We start from the raw sequence: 22492 nt of genomic DNA, 5'->3' as shown, positions 1-22492 counted from the left end.
CTAACCGGCATGCAACGGGCGCCGATCGCCGGTGATCGATTCTGCGCAGACCTGGCTCATCTCGAACGAGCCTATTGTTATATATACTCAAAGGCTGACACCCGCTCTGAAACAGGCACTGCTTGTTTTTCCCAATTATACAGCTAAAGACATTACTCAGGGCACATCTATTCAAAGCAGATCAGCAAATGAGTCAATCCTCCACGCCACTAAGCATGGGAAATATGCTAAATATTTCAGCCATCTGACACTCTTCTCCTGCTTTTTTCAGGCAGGACTAAACCTGGATTTACCGCTTCTGCTCCAGAGTGTCACAGGGGCTCTAAGGCTTTGACAGACGTTTTGACACAGCTAATGTGCACCTTCTCAAAAACAACAAATCAGGTCTTTTCTGGTGACATCCTTTTAAAATCTTTGCTGCAGCAGTAAAAAAAACAAAAAAATAAATAAATAAAACTAGTAGTTTCTCGATAGAACTTCCGTTGTTAAAGTTTTAGAACTGGAAGTAGAGGAAGAGGGAGTGAGACAGCGCATGGACATGGACGAAACATGCAAAGAGTTTTTCATGGTTTAAAAAAATATAAACATTTTATACACCAGCTGTATAGAACGCAACCGACACTCTGTCTGTCACCAGTGAAGAACTATAGAGTAACAGGTCTCTCCCCCCGGGAAAGCAGAGAACATTTAAACATTATTAAATGAATACTCTGCCAAACCTCTCAAATTGAAAGCAAGTCTATCCAAATATCACGCAACCCTGTCTCCCTATGCTTCTTAGCTTCCAGATCCTGCTGTTTGGCCACACCTTCCTGCCCTTATTGCACCAGCAGGATTTGTGTAAAAAAGTCACAAGGCGCACATCCTTGTTTTCTTTGGTTTGGTTATGGTTGGTTTAAATATTGTTTATACATCATGTAACACTTGTTTGCGCATGCGGTTTTCATTAATCCAACACTCGCAGCTCACTGACAACTGGTTGCACACACCCACAACCGGCATTATCTGGATTATCCTTAATTATACCCGGTACTGTATGAACCTCCATTGTTTGTTCAGGCAATAAGGAGCCAGTCGTTACGCTGGCAACTCCCTTTTCCAGAGTGAACAACCTTTACATCAACGTTCTATATAGCGTTGATGTAAAGCTTGCTATAACAAGTCAATGAAAGAGTGTACATGTATACAGTACACTTTGGTTATATTGGCTGTAAACACGTCTATTGAGAGCTCCTACCTACACCTGATTACTGAATATAATTTAGACCCAGCCCAACTCTGAACAGTTACTAAAAATAAAGACTTCTAACTTATGATGGGAGCTGGTCAGTGTCAGGATCATTAATTAAGGAAGGCAATAAATGAAACACATAAGCACTGTGGTTTAATTTATGAAGCTACTTATGAGCTTTCAGTGTACTCTTTGTACTCAGCAGCAGTTCCATAGCAAGATTATGCACACTATATACTATAGTTGTACTATTAGTGGTATAACTGCTAAATCAATTGATAATATTTTTTTTTTTAACATCATTTAAAAAAATAAATAAAAGGATTTTAATTACAAATTGCTAGTTCCAGGTCCTCATATGTACAGATATGGTGCTTTTCTGTCTTTTTATATTGTTATATATAAAATAATTTGGGGTTTGAACTGATGATCAAAACAATTAAGAAATCTTAAAATCAAATTGGACTCTGGGACACTGGCTATTTTTTGGGAGGAAATATAATTTATTGATAGTAAAGGGATGACAGGAAAGAGAGAGATGTTGTGATTTTTTGTCAAAGAACCCCTATTTATCAGAATAAACCTCTCCTCATGTTTCCTAATCAACACTTAAAGGCAAAAATTAACATTAAAAAAGGTAACACTAAAGTGTGGTTTCGTCATCTGCTTTACCTGCTTTGATTCAATTTGCACTTGTGCAGTCACAGTGGAGCCCCCTATAAACTCAAAGTGCTAACACAAGATAAGGGAACGCTTTTGTTCTCACCTTGGAGCGGTTAGATTTGGGAGGTGGTATTGTTGGAGGTGTCTCCGCCACATTGCTGCTGTCGCTGTCCCCTTCACCCTGACTCTGGCTGAGGAGGCCCAGCAGAGAGCGCAGCTGGGGCACTGTGATGGTGCTGTTGTCTCCATAGCGGGACAGCAGGTCCTGGAGCACCTGGGCAGGGGACTGTCTCTGAGCTTCCCCCTGACATGCTACTCGGCCCAAGGGGCAAAGAAGCACAGTCAGGGCAAGAACAAACATAAGCTGGGACTGAAGAAGGGTGATGGTCATAGTGGCCCGGCCATGAGGGAACCAGATAAGCATGGCTTCTTCACTGCCTGGCAGATGCTAATCTGTAACATGTGAATAAAAGAAGAAATTATTTCAACTTTGAAAGTTACAACAAAAGAAACACTTGTTTTCCAAACTACATGCTGGGCAATAGAAGCACTTAATATGAACATAGGTAATCTTGTTCACAAAAAAACCATTTTAACCCATCTCTACACCTACAATGGCATAAATAAAACACTAAAATGTGGACTTAAATTAAGAAATATTAGCTCAACTAATAAAAATAGAAAATTTTAAAAGCATTTTAGCACCCTTTCATATCCTCAACTGTCCTATCAAATAAAGGCCTAAAATGCCCCAAAAATAATCTTAAAAAAAAAAAAAAAAAAAAAAAAAACTTTGTTCAGTAGGTAAGGAGCTATTCCTAATGGTAAACTAAAGTAGACCCAAAAACACACCTAGAGAACAAAGGACAAAGAGGGATGAGGACACCAGTGGGATAAAAACAGCCATCAATTACATATAATTACAGACAATTACAGAACACATGCACCAGACAACACACACACAAACTCAGTGACACCAGTGTAATAATCCAGCAAATGACTAAAGAAACACGCTTAAATGCAAACCAGGCACGCGGGATTCAGAAATCGTTTAATCATGTCACTTAAAACCAACCCAGTTTTATAAACAAGAACTACAAAACATATAAGTGTATATATACATTTAACATCAGCCAATGTGGGTGGGAATAATAGTAAGCATGCCTCCCTGACATAAACTTTAATGTACACATACCACACACACAGGACAAACTGTAATGTCACATTGCACTGCTCCAACACACAGAGCACCGATTCATTTCAGTGCACCCTGCAGGTCCACATGCAAAACTGGGTGGGATAAACAGACCCATTCATTTTTGTGTGAAGAGACGCTTACCTTTTCCTACAGAGGCTCTAATTGTGGATTGTGTGTAAAGCGCCTGAATCAGTCTGTCTGTCCTGAAGCTCAGAGCATGCCGAGTAATGCCCACAGGTTACCTGGGAGCAGAGATGGAGAGCGAGCGGAGAGAAGGAAATGCCTCAGGAGAGCAGCGAGCTCCTCAGGAGTGCAGTGAACTGTGGAGGAGAGAAACAGACAGATAAAAAGAAGGTTACGACTGACCGGTGAGAAAGAAAGATAAAGGAAAGGATGAAAGAAAAGAAAAGAGGCAGTGAAGAAGAAAGAAATCTGAAATGGCAGCTGCCAGCTTAAATGTTCAGTATCGGCTATAACAATCAACTTTCCTTCTTTAAATTCCAGTCTTACGCTAAGGCCAAAACTCCAGCACCGAGCCAAAGCCTCATGAGCATTCCTTGTTGATTCAAATGTGGCTACATAAAGACAAGACTATTTTGTTAGCTGGCAGAGGACATCTGACGGGAACATACTGCAGCTGCAAACATCCAATGTAGTAGACATGTAGCTGTAGAGAAACACTACATGCTGCCAGCCAATATGACCAAGTTTCTATTACTGAGGACTAAGAAACTATAAAAATCTTGCTTATAAATGCCAGAAGTCAAAAATTAGCGAGACAGCTTCTTTGAATATACTGCTGAGATCTCCTTGAGCAAAGCACAACAACCCGACTGCTCAGAGGTCAACAAAATACATGCATACATTTTGGGCAGCTGTGTGGAAATGTGAGAAAATATGAATGTAAAACAAAAAGTTGACTTTCCAAGGATAAAATGCAACTTTCAAAAGGTCAGTCTGACTGCTTTATCTTAAACTTCACCACTGTTTTCCTCGCTGAGCTGACAAGGTAAAGAGAAGCCTCTTCCGTTTGTCACCCTTTCCCCAGTGAACCGTACCCTCTCTCCCTAATCTTCCTCCTCTACTTGATCTAATGAGACCTTATTCTGAAGTAGGGGGAAAACAGGGTATGGGAAATAATCCTTTAAATCTCTTTAGCTCCAATTTTTCATTTCTCTCCCCATCACTTGTCTCTTACACAATCCTTGTAAAAAGTTGCAGAAGCTCTGAACTTTGCCCTCATTACTACAGCCTCCTATTGTTAGTGAAGCACAGGTTGAAGCCAGCGGTGGATAAAAGTGCTGATATGCTTATTGATAGAAGATTGATGCATTGACAATGTTTCAATAATTAATTTGGTGTAGATTGACTATCTCCAGGTATTTCAACAAACTAGTTATCTGAAGAAAATAAAGAAAGTGTGGACATTTTCCCCTTATATTGGACTTTTCATATTTTAATCTTCCATTACACAATTGTATAATATATTTGGATAACTATAAATGTATTGTACAGTAGTACATTTTCCTTTGAAGTTACATGTGAAAGCCATTAATTCCATAAAATAATGTGTTTTTGGCTAATCCACGACCTTAAATGTGTCCTGAAAATGCCATTACCAAAATGTAGTTATTCCCACTGATTTGCAGCATGCCAGCAAAGGTTTAACACAACCAGAGATATTAAAAGAGACATCTAAATTAAACGGAGGAAGTTGATATAGTCATAATAGGGACTACTGGAAGTGCTATGGTGGTTTTCAGCAATTTCTAATGCTACTGCAAGGGTTACGACCTCATATTTACAGAAGCTGCTAGAACATACACTGGTCACATCCAACAATAAGCCCTGCACCTCTCCCTCCAACATGCATCTGGAAGTACAGTGATATTGCTCTCCCTATCCACATTTATTTTTCATTAATACAGAGGAGAGGCAAGGTGTGTGACAAAATGTTTAGGAGTGTCTAAAGCCAGCAGCATATGGCAGGCATGGCCTGTATAAACATTTGGGTACTATTGTGTTGCAGTCTAACATCCGGCTACACAAGCAGGTTAATGGCGGGGTTTCCATGTAATTTAAGTGTCAACAAATGGGCACTATTATTACCTTGTGCATACATCCCATTTAAATAACAGCCGTTAACTGGGTTTATAGGAAATGTGGTCCTCAGTGTGGGAAACAAAAGCATTACAATACCAATGGTAACACACAAGAGACCACGTTACATCAAGGATACGTTAGGATTTTTATTTTGCTTGGAGAGCATATTTCAAGGCAGTAAACCTACAAAAAAGACTGAAGGAGCAACATCCTTGTTCACTGGCAGAACTTTGCTTTGGTCTCAGTATGACTACGGGTCAATTAAATACAGAAACTGCTTGTAAATGTCAGCATGTCAGGTCAGACTGATGTCCCGGCACACTCAGACAAACATGCATTTAGAGTCCAAGGCCTATTTGTAGCTGTAGAGATAAAGAGTGGTGGGAAAAGGCAAACTGCAACAGGGATGTTAGTCCTTCACCACGACGGTGAAGGCCTCAGCAGTGGTGTTAAGTATGAGTTCCACAAGAGAGCCAGCAGCATAGGAGAAAAGAGGGAGGAGCGGGACGGGGACACGTTTAGTCACAGTCTGCTAGACTCCGATCCCAAAGGCATGCAGCTGATTCTACTCTGCTCAGCATTTAACATCTTCTCTGTTCTTAGCAAGTCACAGGTTTGCCCTCATTTGTAATTGATACTTCCCTCACATGACTTTGTTAAATGATTACATGTGGTGATTAGGGTTCATCTGGCAACCACACTTAGTGTTATCAGCAATAATGTCAGATATCACACACGCAAGGTTTTTTGGACCCATGTACACACAGCTCAGCGAGAAATTTCCGTTGCCATTATCAACTTCACTACTAGATTGGTTCCACAAGTCTAACAGGAGCTCAGGCGATGCTGCTAATTCAAACAGTTAATATCCACCAACCAGCCTGTGAGCAACACATTAAATTAACATTATCTGAACACAAAAGGATGTATGAGGGAACACATACCCATTCTGCTAAGACTTGTAACCAAGCAAACCGTCATCACTCAAAACCCACACACCGTTTGAATGAACAGGTGAATTACGGTGCTAAAATATGAACTGAACACCTCATAAAGTGTTAATCAGTTATATAAGGAACAACAAAAGTAATCAAAGGCAAAGTTATGAATCATAAAAGTTGACTCATGAAAATTGCATCTTTTCTGATACTCTGCCCTCTCTTGGATCTTAAATTGACTTGTCAACAAACAAGGGGTTCTCAGTCATATGCATTTGATATATCAATGAACTGTGCACTGGTTTGGTGGTGGATGAAAGTTTTAGAGTATTTTGTGGACTAAGTTGAGTTGTACAGTACATCTCAAGGCTACTATCCGTCAGGATCTTGATTTAACTCCCCTGCCATGAAATAACCTAGATGTTTTTGCATCATTCAGTGGCAACTTCAACTTTATGAAATACATTGCTGTTTGTAACTCACAACACGCACTTTATCAATATTTTCATGATCTAAGATTTTAAATGCATGCTAAACCTTATTAAAAATACTTTTAATACTGTAATTGACACGTAGCAGTAGGGGGTGCACGGAACATGTCAAGATTCAAGTAGATTTTTAGGCTCAAGATTTAATTCCAAATCAATTTTTGATTCAAAAACGATTCTCAATTTAAAAAACAAGAAGACCCCAAGGATTCACAGTATGTAAATGTAGTTACCTTTCCCATGTGATAGAATACGCCATTACTAATGAAAAAAAGGAATTGTTTTTTGGAATTCTATGAAGCGATTTTGAACATGTAGAGCTTGAATCGCCAATCGAATGTGCACACCCCTACGTAGCAGCCTGCACGTTTGCATTCACTAAAGCTGAAAATGGACTGAGTCCACTCAAACGGTTGCGTTTGTATTCAAATGCGTCTGATGGCTCAGAATCAGATTTTCTGGTCTAGGTTATAAAAAAAAGAAGAAGACTCCTGCTAAGTGTAAAGCATAAAGCATACAGTACCTTTGTACATGAATGGAGACACACAAACAGCTGCTACCCCTTGCTAGTTCCTTCTTAGTTCAAAGCAGACTGTTCCGGGAAGCAGACTCTGGGGTGTCCACATCCAACGGTCTCTACCTGGGTCACTATATATACTGTGAGGGGCAGGTTAAGCTATGCATCGACTCATCAACCTTTAACTAAGGCCCATAATTATTGTTTCACACTGTCCTCAGGCTGATATCATCAACCAAGACTATCATTAGATGAGAGAAAGATGGCTATGGGCATGACGATGGTTCACTGAACGCATTGTCCGCATGCTCCACTCATCCTGACTGTACATCAAAGCATCATTCACCCTAAAATTAAAGGGTATGGACATGACTTGGCCTGGCTCAATCCCTCACTTTTACCCAGAGGCAGCTTAGAGGTCAGAGATGGGGAAGCAGAAAGCCACAGAGCACATCCTGTTTACTTCAATCCTGCGCCTGAGCGCAGCGTTGAAGTGCTGGTGTTTTTGTATTTTTACACCTTTTCTTATTTACATTTCCAGAAGAAACATTTGACTTTCTACATTTATTTAACAGCTGCAGTTGATAAGCTCTGAAAGTATAATGATAAGCTCTGGAAATATGTTAACGTGCCAACAGGTATTATTTGGAGGAGATAGAACTCTCACTGAATCAAACAAACTCTTAAGATTAATGGATTACTTATTTAAGACCCTAAAACACTGGGCATGTTTACTTTGGGCTACACTAGTGACATTTTCAATGTCAAATATCTAGTTTTGATTAGGTTTTATTTTCCATTACGGTATTGCTCAGGTTTCACAGACATTTCCAATTAATTTAAAGTTTTTTAATCAATTCCATAAAAATCTCCAAACATTCTGTATACATATAAAATAAGAGTTAGGCCTATACGTGGTGTAAAAATAAACCACCATAGTTACAATGTATAGTAAGTATTCCTTGCATTATTACAGACGCTGATGATAGGAAAGTTTGATCGCTGTTATATCTGCTCTTAAATTTATGAAAAGTTTAAATTTAACATTAACCAAACGGTTTTCCGTGTCTTTTCAAAACTTTTCCCAAACTGAAAGCACCAACGTGCCACAAGTAATCTGCCCCTGATGGGTCAGTGTTTAGGAAATGGCACACGTGTGTTACTCCTTTAAGCTAACTTTGTAGTAGCCCTGTTCTCAATTAGATATTATGCCAATATTCTTTTATTTATTTTTTGGCAAATTCTCAGTTGTGAAATGTCCCACTCAGTTTATGTCTTTTGTCAAGGCCAAAATATGTAAGGATTCTTATCTAGTCCTCAATATTATTTCAATAATCAAAGACTTTTGAAACTCATGTTTACCAAATTAACTAGGGCTGCACAATGAATTGCAATTTTATCGAAATCGCAATATGGACTGGTGCAATATCCAAATCACAGAAGGGCGCAATATTTGTAAAAAGGCTAAATCTATGTCAAACCATTCTGAATGAAGTATTGTAGTGCTGGAGAGACGTCCCGGTCTACAAATCCTATCCTAGAGACTACAGAAAACCTCTTTGTTTGGTACAGATACTCACAACAACAAAAAAAATCTTTCCCTTCAATCTCGAGAATCATATTGCAATAGCAGTCACAAATAATTGCAATTAGATATTTTCCTCCTAACGTGCAGCCCTAATTTTAAACCTTAAATAAACTGCATCTGCTGTCTCTATTTAGCAAGATAACGAGGAAGAGGAGCTGTTAAACGTCTGCCTGTCCTCTTGCTTTCTCGGCTGCGATGATAACGCAGTCCGGACTCTTAATATACACATGCACTCATGCCTCTAGTCCATGCTCAAAGCCCTTATTTTGCTTGGAACCCTTATTTTGCTTGGAGAGTATATATCCAAACAGTAAAGCTACAATTAAGACTGAAGGAGCAACATCCTTGTTAACTGGCAGACCTTTGCTTCGGTCTCGGTGTGGCTACGGTCCAACACAACACAGAAACTGCTTTTAAATGTCAGCATGTCAGGTCAGACTAATGTCCCGGACACTCAGACACACATGCATTTGGTCCAGGGCCTATTTGCAGCTGTGGACATAGAGAGCAGTGGGAAAAAGCAAAGTGCAGCAGGGATGTTCGAGTTTCCCAAATTGAAAAAAAAAAAACTATGAACATTCCAGGGTTATTATGATGATATGAACCATGATTGCTAGCTTTTCTCCACTGGAGAGATCACAGCAAGGCTGTCAGGTGAACTTCAACTTAGAAAAAAAGGTTTAAAAAGATTACAACTTTTCCTCCTCTCTCTCTGTAAAGCAAAAACCATGCATCTCCAACTGTGTTGATTTTGAACAAGCACAAGCTTAATCTGCATTGGACTGGGTTTCATCTAGTCTGACTGAACATCAGCTGAGCTGCAGGGCGAAATCAAGTCGCCAGCAGATCGGGCAGGGTTTGCCCAGTCTAGGTTTTATACTCTTGTTGCAAACGTTTCTCGGTCTCTGTGGGACAGTTTAGATACAACACCTCTGTCTTGTAGTTTCCCACAAGGATCAGTTTTCAAGTCCTATGCTGTTCACCCTATACATGCTGCATCTTGGACAGATCATTTAGCTGTCTTTATGCTGATGATATTCAGCTATTTTTGCTCTTTTAAAAACCAAGATTACAGCTGCCTCATCTGTTTCTGCCGTTATTCATCTGCTGCTGTGATTTAAATCTTCAGTCAGCGTTGTGCTAGTCTAAAAATACAACATGCACATTAATGCAGCAGTAATATGTATCAAAAATATTAGAGTAAAACAGTGACAGGGAGCATTTTGGAAAGTTACTTTTTACTTTTTGTACTTGCTACTTTTATTTAAGTAAGGTTTTGAATGAAGGACTTAACGTGACTTGTAACATTAGTGGAGTGACGTTAAAGGATCTGAATACTTATTTCTATATCTTGCCTGGACACGCACATTTCTACACACTCTTTCCCTCGCTCTGTTTTTGATTATTATGGAAACTAACGATGGAAAAGATTACATGGACAAGTCAATGGGTCGCAACAGTTAGTCCTAACTTAATCTAACGTTAGCTGGCGTTACATTAGGTTATCTTCTATAGCAAGTCTTGGTTCAACTAGCTAGCTAGCTAGCTACATTCTGCCGGTATTAGTAACGTTAAAACTAACCAACTGTACGAGAAAACTCCAATATAGCTGGCTAAATACCCGTGTTCGCGGTCAATTATTAGCCGGTTTCAGTAAGATAGCTAAGGTAGAGTCAGGTAATATTAACCGCGACAATTTCCTTAACGATACCTGGTGATGATGTTGGGGACAGAAAATCAGGCTTGACGTCAATTCCTCTATACAACAGCGTCCCTTTGACTCTGACACACCGCGGATGTCACACACACACAAGTAGATAAAATGTCAGCAGCTGGATAACTCCGGTATGTTCACATTGTTTCGCTTTTGTTTTGCCATTCAAATACATCCAAGACATCTTAGCGGCAGCAGCGCGTGGAGGATGTGGTGGGGGTCATTGTGACGTCGACAGTTGCCTTCTGGGTTTTCAAAATGGTCGTGTCTCCCTCATGCTGTCGACAGCAGGTACTGTAAGACCATAGATATATGTGGACATAAAAACTGTTTCAGAGAAGCATAAACAAGGTATCTTATAATATTGCCATATCAATGCAGTTCTTAATACAAAATAATAACATCCAAAGAAATAATATCCAAAGTTTGGTTTGTAGCCTTCTCATTTCTTCCTGACCAAGCCAAGCTCAGGGCGAAATCTAATCGCCGGCAGAGTGGGCGGGGTTAACCCAGTCCAAAAAACTTTAACTGTCTATGGTTTTACCCGTTCTCTTAATACAGCCATGGTTTTACCCAGTATAATATTTTCGTCTCACATAATCAATACAATATGGTACATTTAATGTATGATATTTCTAATTTAATTGCATTAATATTAATAAGATATCAACATACAGACGCAACAGCAACATTTTGTGCACACATTAACCACAAAGGATACATCGTATAGACTTTGAACAAATAATTGGGCTCGTCCGGGATTTGAACCCGGGACCTCTCGCACCCAAAGCGAGAATCATACCCCTAGACCAACGAGCCGCGAAATTCTGCGTTTAGTAACAATTTAAAACTATAGTGCACAAGTTTTATAGCTAGTTTTATAGCTTTTGACCATCGTGCGTTATTATTATAGACAGTTAAATAAATTGTTATTATTGATCCAACTGCAGTTCTAACCAAGTCCCGCCCTTTAATAGCATTCGCGTGCTAGGATTGGCCAGGCATCCATGCAGTGACCAAACTGCTTGGTTCCATCCATGGCTTTGCCAGACCATTCCTCCATGACGCCTCGTTTCAACATTTTAAGACAAGTTCATTATTTTTTATTGTGACTTACGTGTGTTCTTGTAGCAGCTATCAATTATTGGTAATTGTAATGGAGTAATGTAATGTATGTAGCTCAGAGAGGAAAGTTCAATTTTATTTGTGTGTCTTTTTTATACGAGAACAACATTTAAAATGATGGATCCTATTAACACAAAGGTGGAAATACTTCTTTTCAATTATTTTTCTTGCATTACAGTATTCTTTTTGTTCTCTTATATCAAGTTTTTTTTTTTTACTTGTTCCGTTTTTTTTACTTATTCCAAGATTATGAACACACATGTGTTTTTATTAGACACGGTGAGGAAGCAACAGTGAATTTTGCACACATGCATAACAAATAAACACAAAAAAAGGATCGTCCGGGGACGCGGGACCTTTCACACCGAAAGCGAGTTGACCCCCAAAGTTGAACAAGATGTTGTAATGAAGCAATTGGTCCAAGGTTGTTTACCCTAAGGTCTAAAGGTTGCTTATCCTCGAGGAAGGGGCCTCAAAATTGAACCAGATGTGGAAAGAGGACCTCTTCCAGAGGTCCCCAGGGTTCTATGATTGACACGCTAGCTGAGGGGCCCCTACCTCTCATTCTTATGTGTGTTGTATAAACAAGAGACCCTATACCATGATGAAGAAGCTGGGAGCCAGACTGTTATGTTACGTCATCCAGCACTGCTCAGACACCACACGAGAAAGCTATCAACATGTCGATATTCTCGCATATCGATATTTCCCGACTCCTTGGTGACGTGTGCGTGTGATGCGTCAGGCGGAAGTTGTTTAGATTGCGGAAGAGTAGCCACAGACGCTGTAGGCGCACCAGCTCCACTAAAGCAATTCGTTTTGGTACTCTGTAATTTGATCGTATTTTGATATAGATATATGTAGGCCTCTGGGAGCTTCAGTTTACAGCTCGATCAGGTAGGTGAAGAAAGAAGACAAAGCTTCTCATTGGCTTTTAGCGGATTAACCGTTTTAAACTCGCGGTGTTTAGCTAAATTAGCGTGGCTAACGCGTACGTCGTTGAGAGGCATTGGTCCCTTTAGTGACAGGGCTAACTAGATATCAAGAGCTCATGGACGGGAAAATATATTTGTATGACACCCAGAGCATGTCAGTAGACCAGGAGGTTTCTAAATGAGGTGAAAGTAATGTTTCACGAGTCATTACTTAAAAGCTGAAAAGGGCCCATAGTTGCGCATCTGCAGCTAAACATTGTCTGGGTGGCACAGAATCTGTAGATGATATGCAGAAAATGTGGTGATGACTGTTAAGGCTTTTAGTACCGTTATGTATAATCTACAGCAAAGCATCATGTTTTATCATCAACATCCTGTTTCTAGCGTCGCTGTCGTGCGAGAACCACGTATCTCTTGAAAGTCAACTTTTCATGTTATCAGAATAAAAGCCCTGTTTTCATCTTTGCGGTGATGCATTTTCAAGAGGCTCCAAGATCCAAAAGGCTTATTAAATATTACATTTTAAAAAGTAGGACATGTTTCTCAACACATCAAGGGACACTTCATCATATAGTTCATTCCAAACATTCAAAATCCAAACATTTGAAGAGGCATGGTTGTTGCTTTAACAGAGAGAGGAGGAAAAGTTGTAATCTTTTTAAACCTTTTTTTTCTGTGTTGTACCAGCTAGCCAAGAAGCCATCATGGCAGCCATCTGACTATTAGTCAGCATGCTGATGAAGCGTTCTCACACTTGTCTTCATTTGATCAATAAAGAGTCAAAAACCTCAAGTCATACCAGATGGACCCTCCCACCAGAGTCATTGTTTTTTTTTCTTTATAAACTCAGCCAGTGGTTTGTTAGCAGTGAGTTGTGGCATCAATACAGGGTGTGAAGAGAGAAACACTGACTCTTTGTGCCACTTTGTACGGGATGTTGTGTGGTTTTGCACCTACTGAATTGATTGACTAAAAACATACATATGCATACTTAAGAATGAATTATGAAGCCTTCACATCAACAAATCATAGCCATATTTGAAATATGTTTGATCACTAATATTTCAGCATCACTTGTTGTTTCCTGACAAATGGAATTCATAACAAACATATTTTTACTATTGAAAGGCATTAAAACTGGAACAAAACATGTCTTAGACCAGTATTATGAACACAAACACACTGTTTGACATCAACAGTAACTCAAATATACAGTATGTTGTCTTCTACCTCTGCCACACCCAAATCAGACAAAACAAAACCAGTTCTCACCCATGGTGGGGATGCCATGCAGATAGTTTTTGGTATTTCAATGTGTTTTTATTCAGCAGATATCCTGCATTGATTGTATTCATTTTTGTGCCTTGTTTCAATGAAATCTGACTCTGAATTACCCAGGGCAACCTGAATATTATATATATATATATTGAGGTTTAGAAATGGCATTTGAGTTGGTGGGTTAGGGTTAAGAGACAGATCACTTGCTACTTGAAACTTTAACTATCCACATTGCTCACAGGGACACAGTGAGTCAGAAAGTAAAAATGAACAATTTTTTTGTGATTTTGATGAACAGACAGACTTATATTATGAACTAATCAAAATCTAAGTTGGGGCATTTAATTTTTTTACTGAAATGTAAGCAAGGATTGAATAGATAAATTATATATAGATAGATGGACTTTTAATCAACTATTAATACCAAACTGAGAAATTACTGCGTTACAGCAGCAATCAAATATAATAATAATAATCTAATAATAATTATAAGTGTTGGAAAAGCTTTTTGGCCGGGAGTGGTTTAGGTTTACCACTGCAGCATTAGGTTGCAGACTCCACTGAATACAGTGTTTTATCTACAGCTTGTCCTCTCAGTGTTTCAGGTTGAGCTGTCATGATGGCGGACCACACTGATGTCAGTCTGCAGCCGGAGGAGCGGGTCCGCGCTCTGACCAAGAAGGGAAGCTCAGTCGAAGTGGACGACGATGTGCCCCCGCGCCGCTATTTCCGCTCCGGCATGGAGATGATCCGCATGGCTAACATCTATGCAGAGGAGGGCAACATTGAGCGCGCCTTCGTCCTTTATAATAAATATATCACGTAAGTGTTTACGGTGATAGGCTAGACTAAGCTGTTGATCAGCTTGTAATGACAATTTATTTGTTTAATTGTATGTAGTACATTAATTGGAAAGAGAGACTTCAGGATGTCCTTTCCCTATTTTGTGATGCCACCAATGTCTTCAGGAAACCAACCAGTCTATGGAGTCTGTAATTTCTCTGAAAAACAATTTTTAGGCCATAGTTTTGAACAAACATCGGAAGTGCAACCATAAACAAAAATGATGAAGATGATAACACAATTTTTACTTTTTACAAAGTCTCTTTATAGAAAGACTTCCCAAACATCGAGAGTACAAGACCGCTAACATTCCTGAGAAAAAGGACACACTAAAGGTAGGCATACAGTGTTAACACTTTTTATACTGATCAAATGCTTTTCACTTTCTCAAAAAAGAGCAAGGAATTAATTTGCGTACAGTAACACATATGCAATGCAGAGAATATACTTTTACCCCACTCATCCAGTAAACCCGCCCAATGGCAAAAGTGTAGAGGACACCTCAAAAACATGTTTCTGCTCTCCTATGTTACATATTTTGGTTGTTTTTAAGGAAGTAACTAAGCAAACCTTTTTTCTATCTTCTCCAGAAACTGAAGGATGTTGCTTTTCCTCAAGCAGAAATTCTGAAAAAAGCTCTTTTGCAGAGATTTGAACAAGAGTATGCGCAACATCTTGTCAAAAAGGTAAACTGTCTGTTAACTTCTTTCTCACTGTTATAAATCCGTTAGCAGTCTCTTGTAGTACGTGAATGACTTTTTTTAGTTGATGCATTTTGACACTCAAAGAAACTAATTTTGCTTAGACATTAAAAATAATGTAAAAAATATCTTAACATATTTACAGTACTGCAAGCATTGTACACTGTTTTTACGGTGTGTTAACACAAGCCCTAAATAGAGTGAAGCATTAATCAGAAACTGCATACCACGGTTGTAATGAAAGGCACATTTCTTCATTAACAGAGTAAATGGACCGAAACAATGGCATTAACCTTGAAAAGTCACATTTTGTGTGACATTGATTATAGACATAAAGCTGAAATCAAATTCCACCGCTGATGAATTTCTCTGCCACAAAACCGCTGTTGTAGGAGACAAAAGCGACAACCTGCTGAAATGCAAAACTTCTACGATGTGTTTTTAAATGTGCTCAGAAAGCGGAGCAGGAGGCCCTGGCGCGGGAGCAGTCCAAGCAGCGAGCGCTGGATGCAGAGCGGGAGCGCGTGGCCAAGATGCAGCAAAGGCAGCAGGAGCAAGAGCAGTTCAAAAAGTTTGAGGACATGATCCGGTACCAGGAGTTGGAGAAGGACCACCAGCGCAAGCAATTGAAGTTTGCAACGCCTGCAACGCCTGCAACGCCTGCCACGCCTTCCCCTGACATGCCCCTCCTCCCAGGCATTCTGGGACCCCCAAAAATCTCCCCCACCCCCCCACAGAGCCCAGGGGGCCTGTCTGGCGACACCAACCACCAGAACAATTTCCCTCCTGCAACCAACAGCACACCTGCCTCCAGCCAGCCCATCGTCGACCGGTCGCTCAAGCCCGGGTTTCTGGTCAGCCCAGGGAACAACAGTGAGTTCATCTTTTTCAGCCACGAGGGGCTGGCCATCCGACGATTTAAATACTGCCTTACTCCTGCTTTAAAGTATTCAGAGTTCTGAGCTGTTTTGTTTCCCACTCACCTACTTCATTTCCTGCTCGCACCATGCCTTGTTCCAGAACATCACAAGAATCTAACTTTGTCTTTTCCTCTACATGGTTTTTGCAGATACAATGGTGGATGCCCTTCGGCAGTTGGCTGTTCCCGCTGAGCTGTGCCGGAGCTTTCTGAGGTTAGCCGAGGCTAACACAAGCCGCGCTGTTGAAACTTGTGGCATCCTGTGTGGCAAACTGGTAAGACTCCGAAACACAGCACCTGTGTTGATGCAAAAAGTATCAAACTTCCTTCTGAATAGGTCTGTTATGGAGCATAAAAATGAGTACAAATGAGATAATAAAAAAAGTATAATATAATAAAATGTTACTTCATTGTGTCTTTAAATTCCGAGTTTTAATCATCAGTGAAACTAAGATTTTGCATCAGTGAATGGCTTAACCTGAGATTATTAAAGAGTTTATTATTAAAACCAAACAATGCCGTTTCAAGATGTTTTTGCATAATTCATATCAGTCAATGAAGATGTAAGAAATGTGGATTTTGTAAACCAGGACGTCAGCTGAGCTCCCACCCAAGAGGGGCTGAACATAATCTGAGACTTCTCTCACTGTTCCAGTTTTGCTGTTGCTTTTGTTTGAATTATATCATTTGCTGGTCAGTTTAACTTAAAGCGCTTATCACTTTTCAATGAGCATGACCAAGCTTTTTTTTGCCAGCAGCAAACCAGTTAGTGCTCTGTTAATAGTGTCCTGACAGAGTCCGTGGGCAGCATCTTGGCAGACGGTTACCATGCATCATTTAAAGGATTGTAATAGAGTGGCATGTTTTTGGTGTTTTTTCCAGAACAGAAATGCGTTTACCATAACCCACGTTATCGTACCAAAGCAGAGTGGTGGACCGGACTATTGTGACACAGAAAATGAGGAGGAACTCTTCCTTATACAGGACCAGTATGATCTAATCACCCTGGGCTGGATACATGTGAGTGTAAATGGGTTAATTCTGGCCAGTTCTGTCAAATAATCACCTTCTTGCCTTGTGTAAACCAAAAAGGGACCACAGGCTAATCCTGCGGTACTGTAAATGAAAGAAATCCCTCTTAAGAAACATGAAGAGACAGGGCTTTGCAATTAATCGAAATTTGATCGTGATTACGATTTTGGTTCGCAATGATCACAAAAACAGAATAATCGAGAAAAACAACTATTTAGCTCATTATGTTTTGCAAGTACCCTCTCATTTTCTCTTGTGTTATGAATGAAAAAATAAAGTTAAAATAGGAAAAGTATTAAGGCAAATTTCACAGTTGTATGTGTTTTTTTACTGTTAATTTATTTAACTTTTTCCATTGTTTTTCAAGTTCAATAATTGCAACATCTTTCCAGAAGTCAATGGAAATTACAAATTACATCTTATATATATTATATTCTAAATTATTTTGATTTTGGATGCCCAGTTAGCTCAGTTGGTAGAGCGGCCGTCTCTATATAAAGGTTTAGTCCTCGATGCAACAGTCCTGGGTTCAACTCCATCCTGCGGCCCTTTGCTGGATGTCATTCCCCCTCTCTCTCCCTTTTCGTCTCTTCAGCTGTCAAATAAAGGCCTAAAATGTGCCTTGGTGTTTTGGTGCATAAAAATAAACATAGTAAGAGGAAATCAAAGCTAAAGCAAGTACTGCAACAGACAAGAAAATATATTATTATATAAATATAATAAAATAAATAAAAAACACAATAGAAATGTAGAATATATTACCATAAAATGCACAATATGTCTGTTTTTGAAGAGCTGTGCAGGACTGCAAAATATTGTCCAAGGCATGTGCAAATATAAAGTATACAGAACACTGGAAGGGTTAATGCACAGAGATGATAATCCAAAAGAGGTGGAGAATTTAATACAGTTTAATGCAACGTATAGTGTGTATTCCTACTATGACACAGAATTAAGATTGTCTTAATGCTGCTACAGTGGAACTTGATTGGAGAAACCATTTTAAGCATATAAAACATTGTCATTAAACAATAATGCGATACAGGAACAGGATATTTTACGTTTTAAATAAATAGCAATTATCAGTTTGACTACATGGTTGGTTGGTTGGTTAATTTTACAGTTGTTGAACTTTGGCTTATTTGTGTAATTGTATATTTACACATAACACTTGTGCCTTTACTTTTTGTCTACAACATAAATGGAAGAAGAGCATACAGTACGTCTTATATGTGCATTGATAACCAGTTGAGGTAAACTAGAGTGTGTCCACCGTGTGCTTCCCAGACTCACCCCACACAGACGGCCTTCCTGTCCAGCGTCGACCTCCACACACACTGCTCCTACCAGATGATGCTGCCGGAGGCCATTGCTATCGTATGCTCGCCTAAATTTAACGAGTGAGTCGAAAAACTGCTGGTGTCTTTTCTTTACAAACACTAGATGAGGGAGGGGGGAGATTTTGGTCTTTTAGCTCAATCTTGTTACCCATCCGTTGGAACCATTTATGATATTTTGTTATATCTGATTTTGTTAGTATAATTAACTACGGTTTAATATGATATTGCCTAGTTCTGTCTGTCACAGGGGATTTGTGTTGAGATGTCTCAGCTCCGCCTATTTGGGCTGATCACCTATACAGGTGGTAAGGTGTAGGGGATTTGTAATGAGGTGGCGGGAGTAGAAGAGACAGTTTTTTGACCGTGCTCATGACTATGATATGTAACAGAACGAACTTCGAACGTAGTAAACATTGAAGTTGTTCACAAGTCAGCTACTGGACGTCGGAGACAATCCTTACTCCCATAGACTGTATATATCTTGACGGTTTTTGCTCACTCCTGACATAGCGGCTCCAAGCAAAATTGCGTCAGATGCTGACACACCATGGTTAAGGCCATTTTTATGCTTCTGTTGAGGCTCCACGCAGAGCTTTCGCCTTAGCCTACGTAAGTGGTCTGGTGTTTATACTTGTGCTGCTGGTTTGTGCGTCAAGCCGGCATGTGTGTGTGCGGGGGGAGTGTGTGGTAGAGGGAGAAGTGAGAGTGGCGCCAATTAGCTTCGGAGCAAGTATTGACTCTGGAGTCACAGTAAGAGAAAAAGTGTCTCCCCTGTGCGTTCTGACCAAGGTGAGACATCTTTAGCAAGAAAAGTTAACGCTCTCCTTGATTTCATGAAGTGGCACGTCAGGCAATGGCGTTGGGTCCGGCGTAGACAGAGAGGGTAGTTTGCCGGGCTACGCCTATCAAATGATGCAGAAGCATAAAACAGCATTTACATGTGTGTGTCATGTCACCATGCCACCAGTGTATTTTTCTTAAGTCTTATGCTAACAGGACTTGTGATTTGTGTTTGCTCCAGAATCGGCTATTTCAAATTGACGGATCGAGGAACAGATGAGATCTCTACATGTAAACAGAAAGGCTTTCATCCTCACAGCAAAGAGCCCCCTCTATTTACAGTGAGTACACCTATATTTACAGTGTTATAATAACACACAATATGTAATTGTTTCTGTTTCAAATTGGCTTATTTAGTCAATTTACTAGAGTCTAATAAGTATAACTAGCTTGATATTGGTGCACAATTGATCCAGTGAGACAAGGAAAACTGCACTGGGAACAAGTGTGATACTTGTTGGCCATAGGCAGACCTTTTTTCTTGTTTTAATGAGTCAGATCTCTTAAATTCCAAACAATATTTATATATTTTCCCACTCTAGAGGTGTCTACCATCTATTACATTTGTTTTTCTGTCTTTCTAAAAGTAAGCAGTCGGTTTCTTTGGTAGGTTCTTATTCTTTCTAATAATGGTCAATACTAATGTGGGAAAACAATGCATATATTTTGTACAAGTAGTACAGCATTGTTGCTTGTTATTTATGACTCTAACTCCAATCTGTTTCTCCTTTTCAGCACGCGGGACACGTCAACATCACCAATGACACTGTATCCATGATGGATTTGCGGTGATTTTTCTTTTTTCACCAAAAAAGGACTGCTTTATGAACCTGCAGAAATGTCACATGGGAAAAAAACACTAATTTAATTTTTTAGGACAGTACTGAGCAAACGCCGGCCACAAGTTACCATTTATATGGACTTCATTTGTTCTCAAAGGGAACAACATTGTGAACCTTTCTGTTGTTTGTTGTTGCTCGCTTAAAGAAAAGAAATCCACATGTTATTGCACTTTGCAAGCAAACAACTACGATCCACTTTACTGACTGTCTCTTTAACCCCTCGGTTTTTGTCAGTATATGCTCTACTTCCTTCCTGCTCAACTTTTGTTTTTGTAATTAATAAAGATGTGTGTTTGTCTTTTAACCCAATCTTTGTATCATGAATGCCATCAAAGTTTGGCTCTGCCTGACAGATAAAGTGCCAAGAACGAGAACATTCACTTGCTGTTAAGTTCAATTTGCAACAACAAGTTTGTAATCTTTGTTCTTTTGACTGATGTGTTTCCGTCATAAGCTGTTGAAGTGCTATGAGTGATGGGAGAAGTGAAAGCCAGTTGTAACTCAGGTATGCAAGCAATGTTGCTGCTCTGTATTCTTTTTTCTATACAACCACCATCACTGCAAAGTATCCTTTTTATACAAAGGGTTTTGTTAGAAGTTTAATTCCTGCTTTCAATATGATGGATCCACCTTTGACTTATTCTTTGTTTATGTTTTGGGGGGAAAGTGGTTGATAGTACCTGTATGACGTGTCCGTGCTTCAGAAGAAGTGTGCACCAGGCAATCTGAATGTACCTTCTGCTACACCTTACTACACATTACTAACCACCTGGCCAGGGAGCTTGTTAGATTAATTGAATGATTAGCCATGATTCTGAGATTAATTTAAATTAATTAAATGTCATATCAAAATAAACTCATTGTATTTATTGTGCTTTATTCTATTTTGTTTGTCATATTTGTCCAGTTAGTTGCGTGGTACAAATTTAAAGCAGAGTAATAGAGTAGAAAAAAAGACAGCAACTATAGAATTATAGCATTTTAATTTAGCAGAAACTATACAGTGTGCTTTGGATTGGTTGTAAAGGACACTTGCACTTTTATATTTTTGGAGACCATATACCACCTTTGTGATGAGCTTTCTACAAAATGAAACTAATTTTTTCTTTTTCAATATATAAACTCTTTTGTCGCAAAATGCGTGTAAGAAATGTGGGGCTTGATAATACAGCAAATAAAGAAAAATGCAGCCCTTCTGCCAGCAGGGGCGACAGAGTGCCGTTGTTATAAGTCGTATCCGGTTAATGACAACAACGACGACGTAGAACGTAAACAGGAAGTCACAAAGAGGCCTAGGTGTTCTGCTGTTGTCGTTAAAGGCAGTCGTTTTTTTTACCAAGTATTTGTACTTTCAGATCCACACAAAAAGTCAAAATGGGGAAGCGGCAGCACCAAAAAGACAAAATGTAAGTATGAACGTAATCCTGAATAATAACGTTAGCGTTGCACCGCAACACTGTTGTTGTTAGCCTAGCTAGCCAGCTAGTTTGCAAACAAGCTAGCTAGAAAAGCAGCTCATTTCTAGAATTATTTAGGTTTATTTTTATTAAAGGTTGCTTCATTGTATTACCTATTTATCTGTGTGTTTTACCCGCGTTACAGGTACATTACATGTTCAGAGTACACACACTTTTATGGAGGGAAGCGATCAGGTGAGTTTTATTTCATATTTATTTTGTGACAATTTCAACTTTAACGTTTTGTGGTTAAAACACACGCTAACAGATATTGGTGTGAAGTTATATTTGTTATCTTTATATATTGTTTTATTCTGATCCAGTGGTGGGCGAAGTACTCAGATCTTTTACTTAAGAGTAGTAATACCACAGTGCACACATACTCTGTAACTAGCTAGTCAAAGTTCTGCATTCAAAATCTTAATTAAGTATAAATACAAAAGTATTAGCATCAAATATACTAGGAGTAAAAATACTCATTTTGCAGAATGCCCCGTTCAGAGTATTTGTATTAGTTTCAGTTACAGAATTTGAATCCGAATCATATTTATTACCAAAATACGTTTTCACCTATATGGAATTCGCCTTGTTGTATTCTGTGCATACAGAATAGATATTAAAAAGTATGCAAAAAGACACTAACAAATATGTACATTACATTAGAACCGTTTTAGAAAGGGAAAGAAGGAAGGCTGTACGGTTTAGTGCAGGATGTGCAAAGATATTGATCAGGGCATGTG

General features: G+C 39.3%; 3 protein-coding genes and 1 non-coding gene across 6 annotated transcripts in view; 2 read left to right on the top strand and 2 right to left on the bottom strand.

Moving 5' to 3' along the window:
- The window catches only part of slc39a14 (solute carrier family 39 member 14), a 28512-nt gene extending 17810 nt beyond the window's left edge, over nucleotides 1-10702 (bottom strand). For both annotated transcript variants that reach the window (XM_034872861.1, XM_034872860.1), the window contains exons 1-3: nucleotides 10438-10702; nucleotides 3234-3412; nucleotides 1998-2347 (exon numbers count right to left, since the gene is read on the bottom strand). In XM_034872861.1, the coding sequence (XP_034728752.1) occupies nucleotides 1998-2318 (321 nt within the window). In that variant the 5' untranslated portion in view covers nucleotides 2319-2347; nucleotides 3234-3412; nucleotides 10438-10702. The remainder of the gene's footprint in view (nucleotides 1-1997; nucleotides 2348-3233; nucleotides 3413-10437) is intronic.
- A 485-nt stretch (nucleotides 10703-11187) lies between these two features.
- On the bottom strand, nucleotides 11188-11259 carry trnap-ugg. The gene has a single exon. It is a non-coding gene; the product is annotated as a tRNA-Pro (tRNA).
- A 1041-nt stretch (nucleotides 11260-12300) lies between these two features.
- On the top strand, nucleotides 12301-20303 carry LOC117945397 (STAM-binding protein-like A). Of its 2 annotated transcripts, none has more exons than XM_034872862.1 (10): nucleotides 12301-12462; nucleotides 14376-14600; nucleotides 14881-14956; nucleotides 15212-15307; nucleotides 15778-16195; nucleotides 16392-16516; nucleotides 17124-17261; nucleotides 18561-18673; nucleotides 19635-19734; nucleotides 20189-20303. In XM_034872862.1, the coding sequence occupies exons 2-10, from the start codon at nucleotides 14395-14397 to the stop codon at nucleotides 20243-20245; spliced, it is 1329 nt and encodes a 442-aa protein (XP_034728753.1). In that variant the 5' UTR covers nucleotides 12301-12462; nucleotides 14376-14394; the 3' UTR covers nucleotides 20246-20303. The 2 variants fall into 2 exon arrangements, with proteins under 2 accessions (XP_034728753.1, XP_034728754.1); XM_034872863.1 differs by having other exon boundaries at nucleotides 12305-12462; nucleotides 14363-14600.
- A 1322-nt stretch (nucleotides 20304-21625) lies between these two features.
- The window catches only part of ppil2 (peptidylprolyl isomerase (cyclophilin)-like 2), a 27641-nt gene continuing 26774 nt past the window's right edge, over nucleotides 21626-22492 (top strand). The window contains exons 1-2 of the mRNA XM_034872859.1: nucleotides 21626-21701; nucleotides 21898-21947. Coding sequence (XP_034728750.1) covers nucleotides 21670-21701; nucleotides 21898-21947 — 82 coding nt within the window. The 5' untranslated portion in view covers nucleotides 21626-21669. The remainder of the gene's footprint in view (nucleotides 21702-21897; nucleotides 21948-22492) is intronic.

Source organism: Etheostoma cragini, chromosome 5 (genome assembly GCF_013103735.1).
Source record: "Etheostoma cragini isolate CJK2018 chromosome 5, CSU_Ecrag_1.0, whole genome shotgun sequence".
NCBI classification, from domain to species: Eukaryota; Metazoa; Chordata; class Actinopteri; order Perciformes; family Percidae; genus Etheostoma; species Etheostoma cragini.
This window is presented reverse-complemented; position numbering and strand designations above follow the sequence as displayed.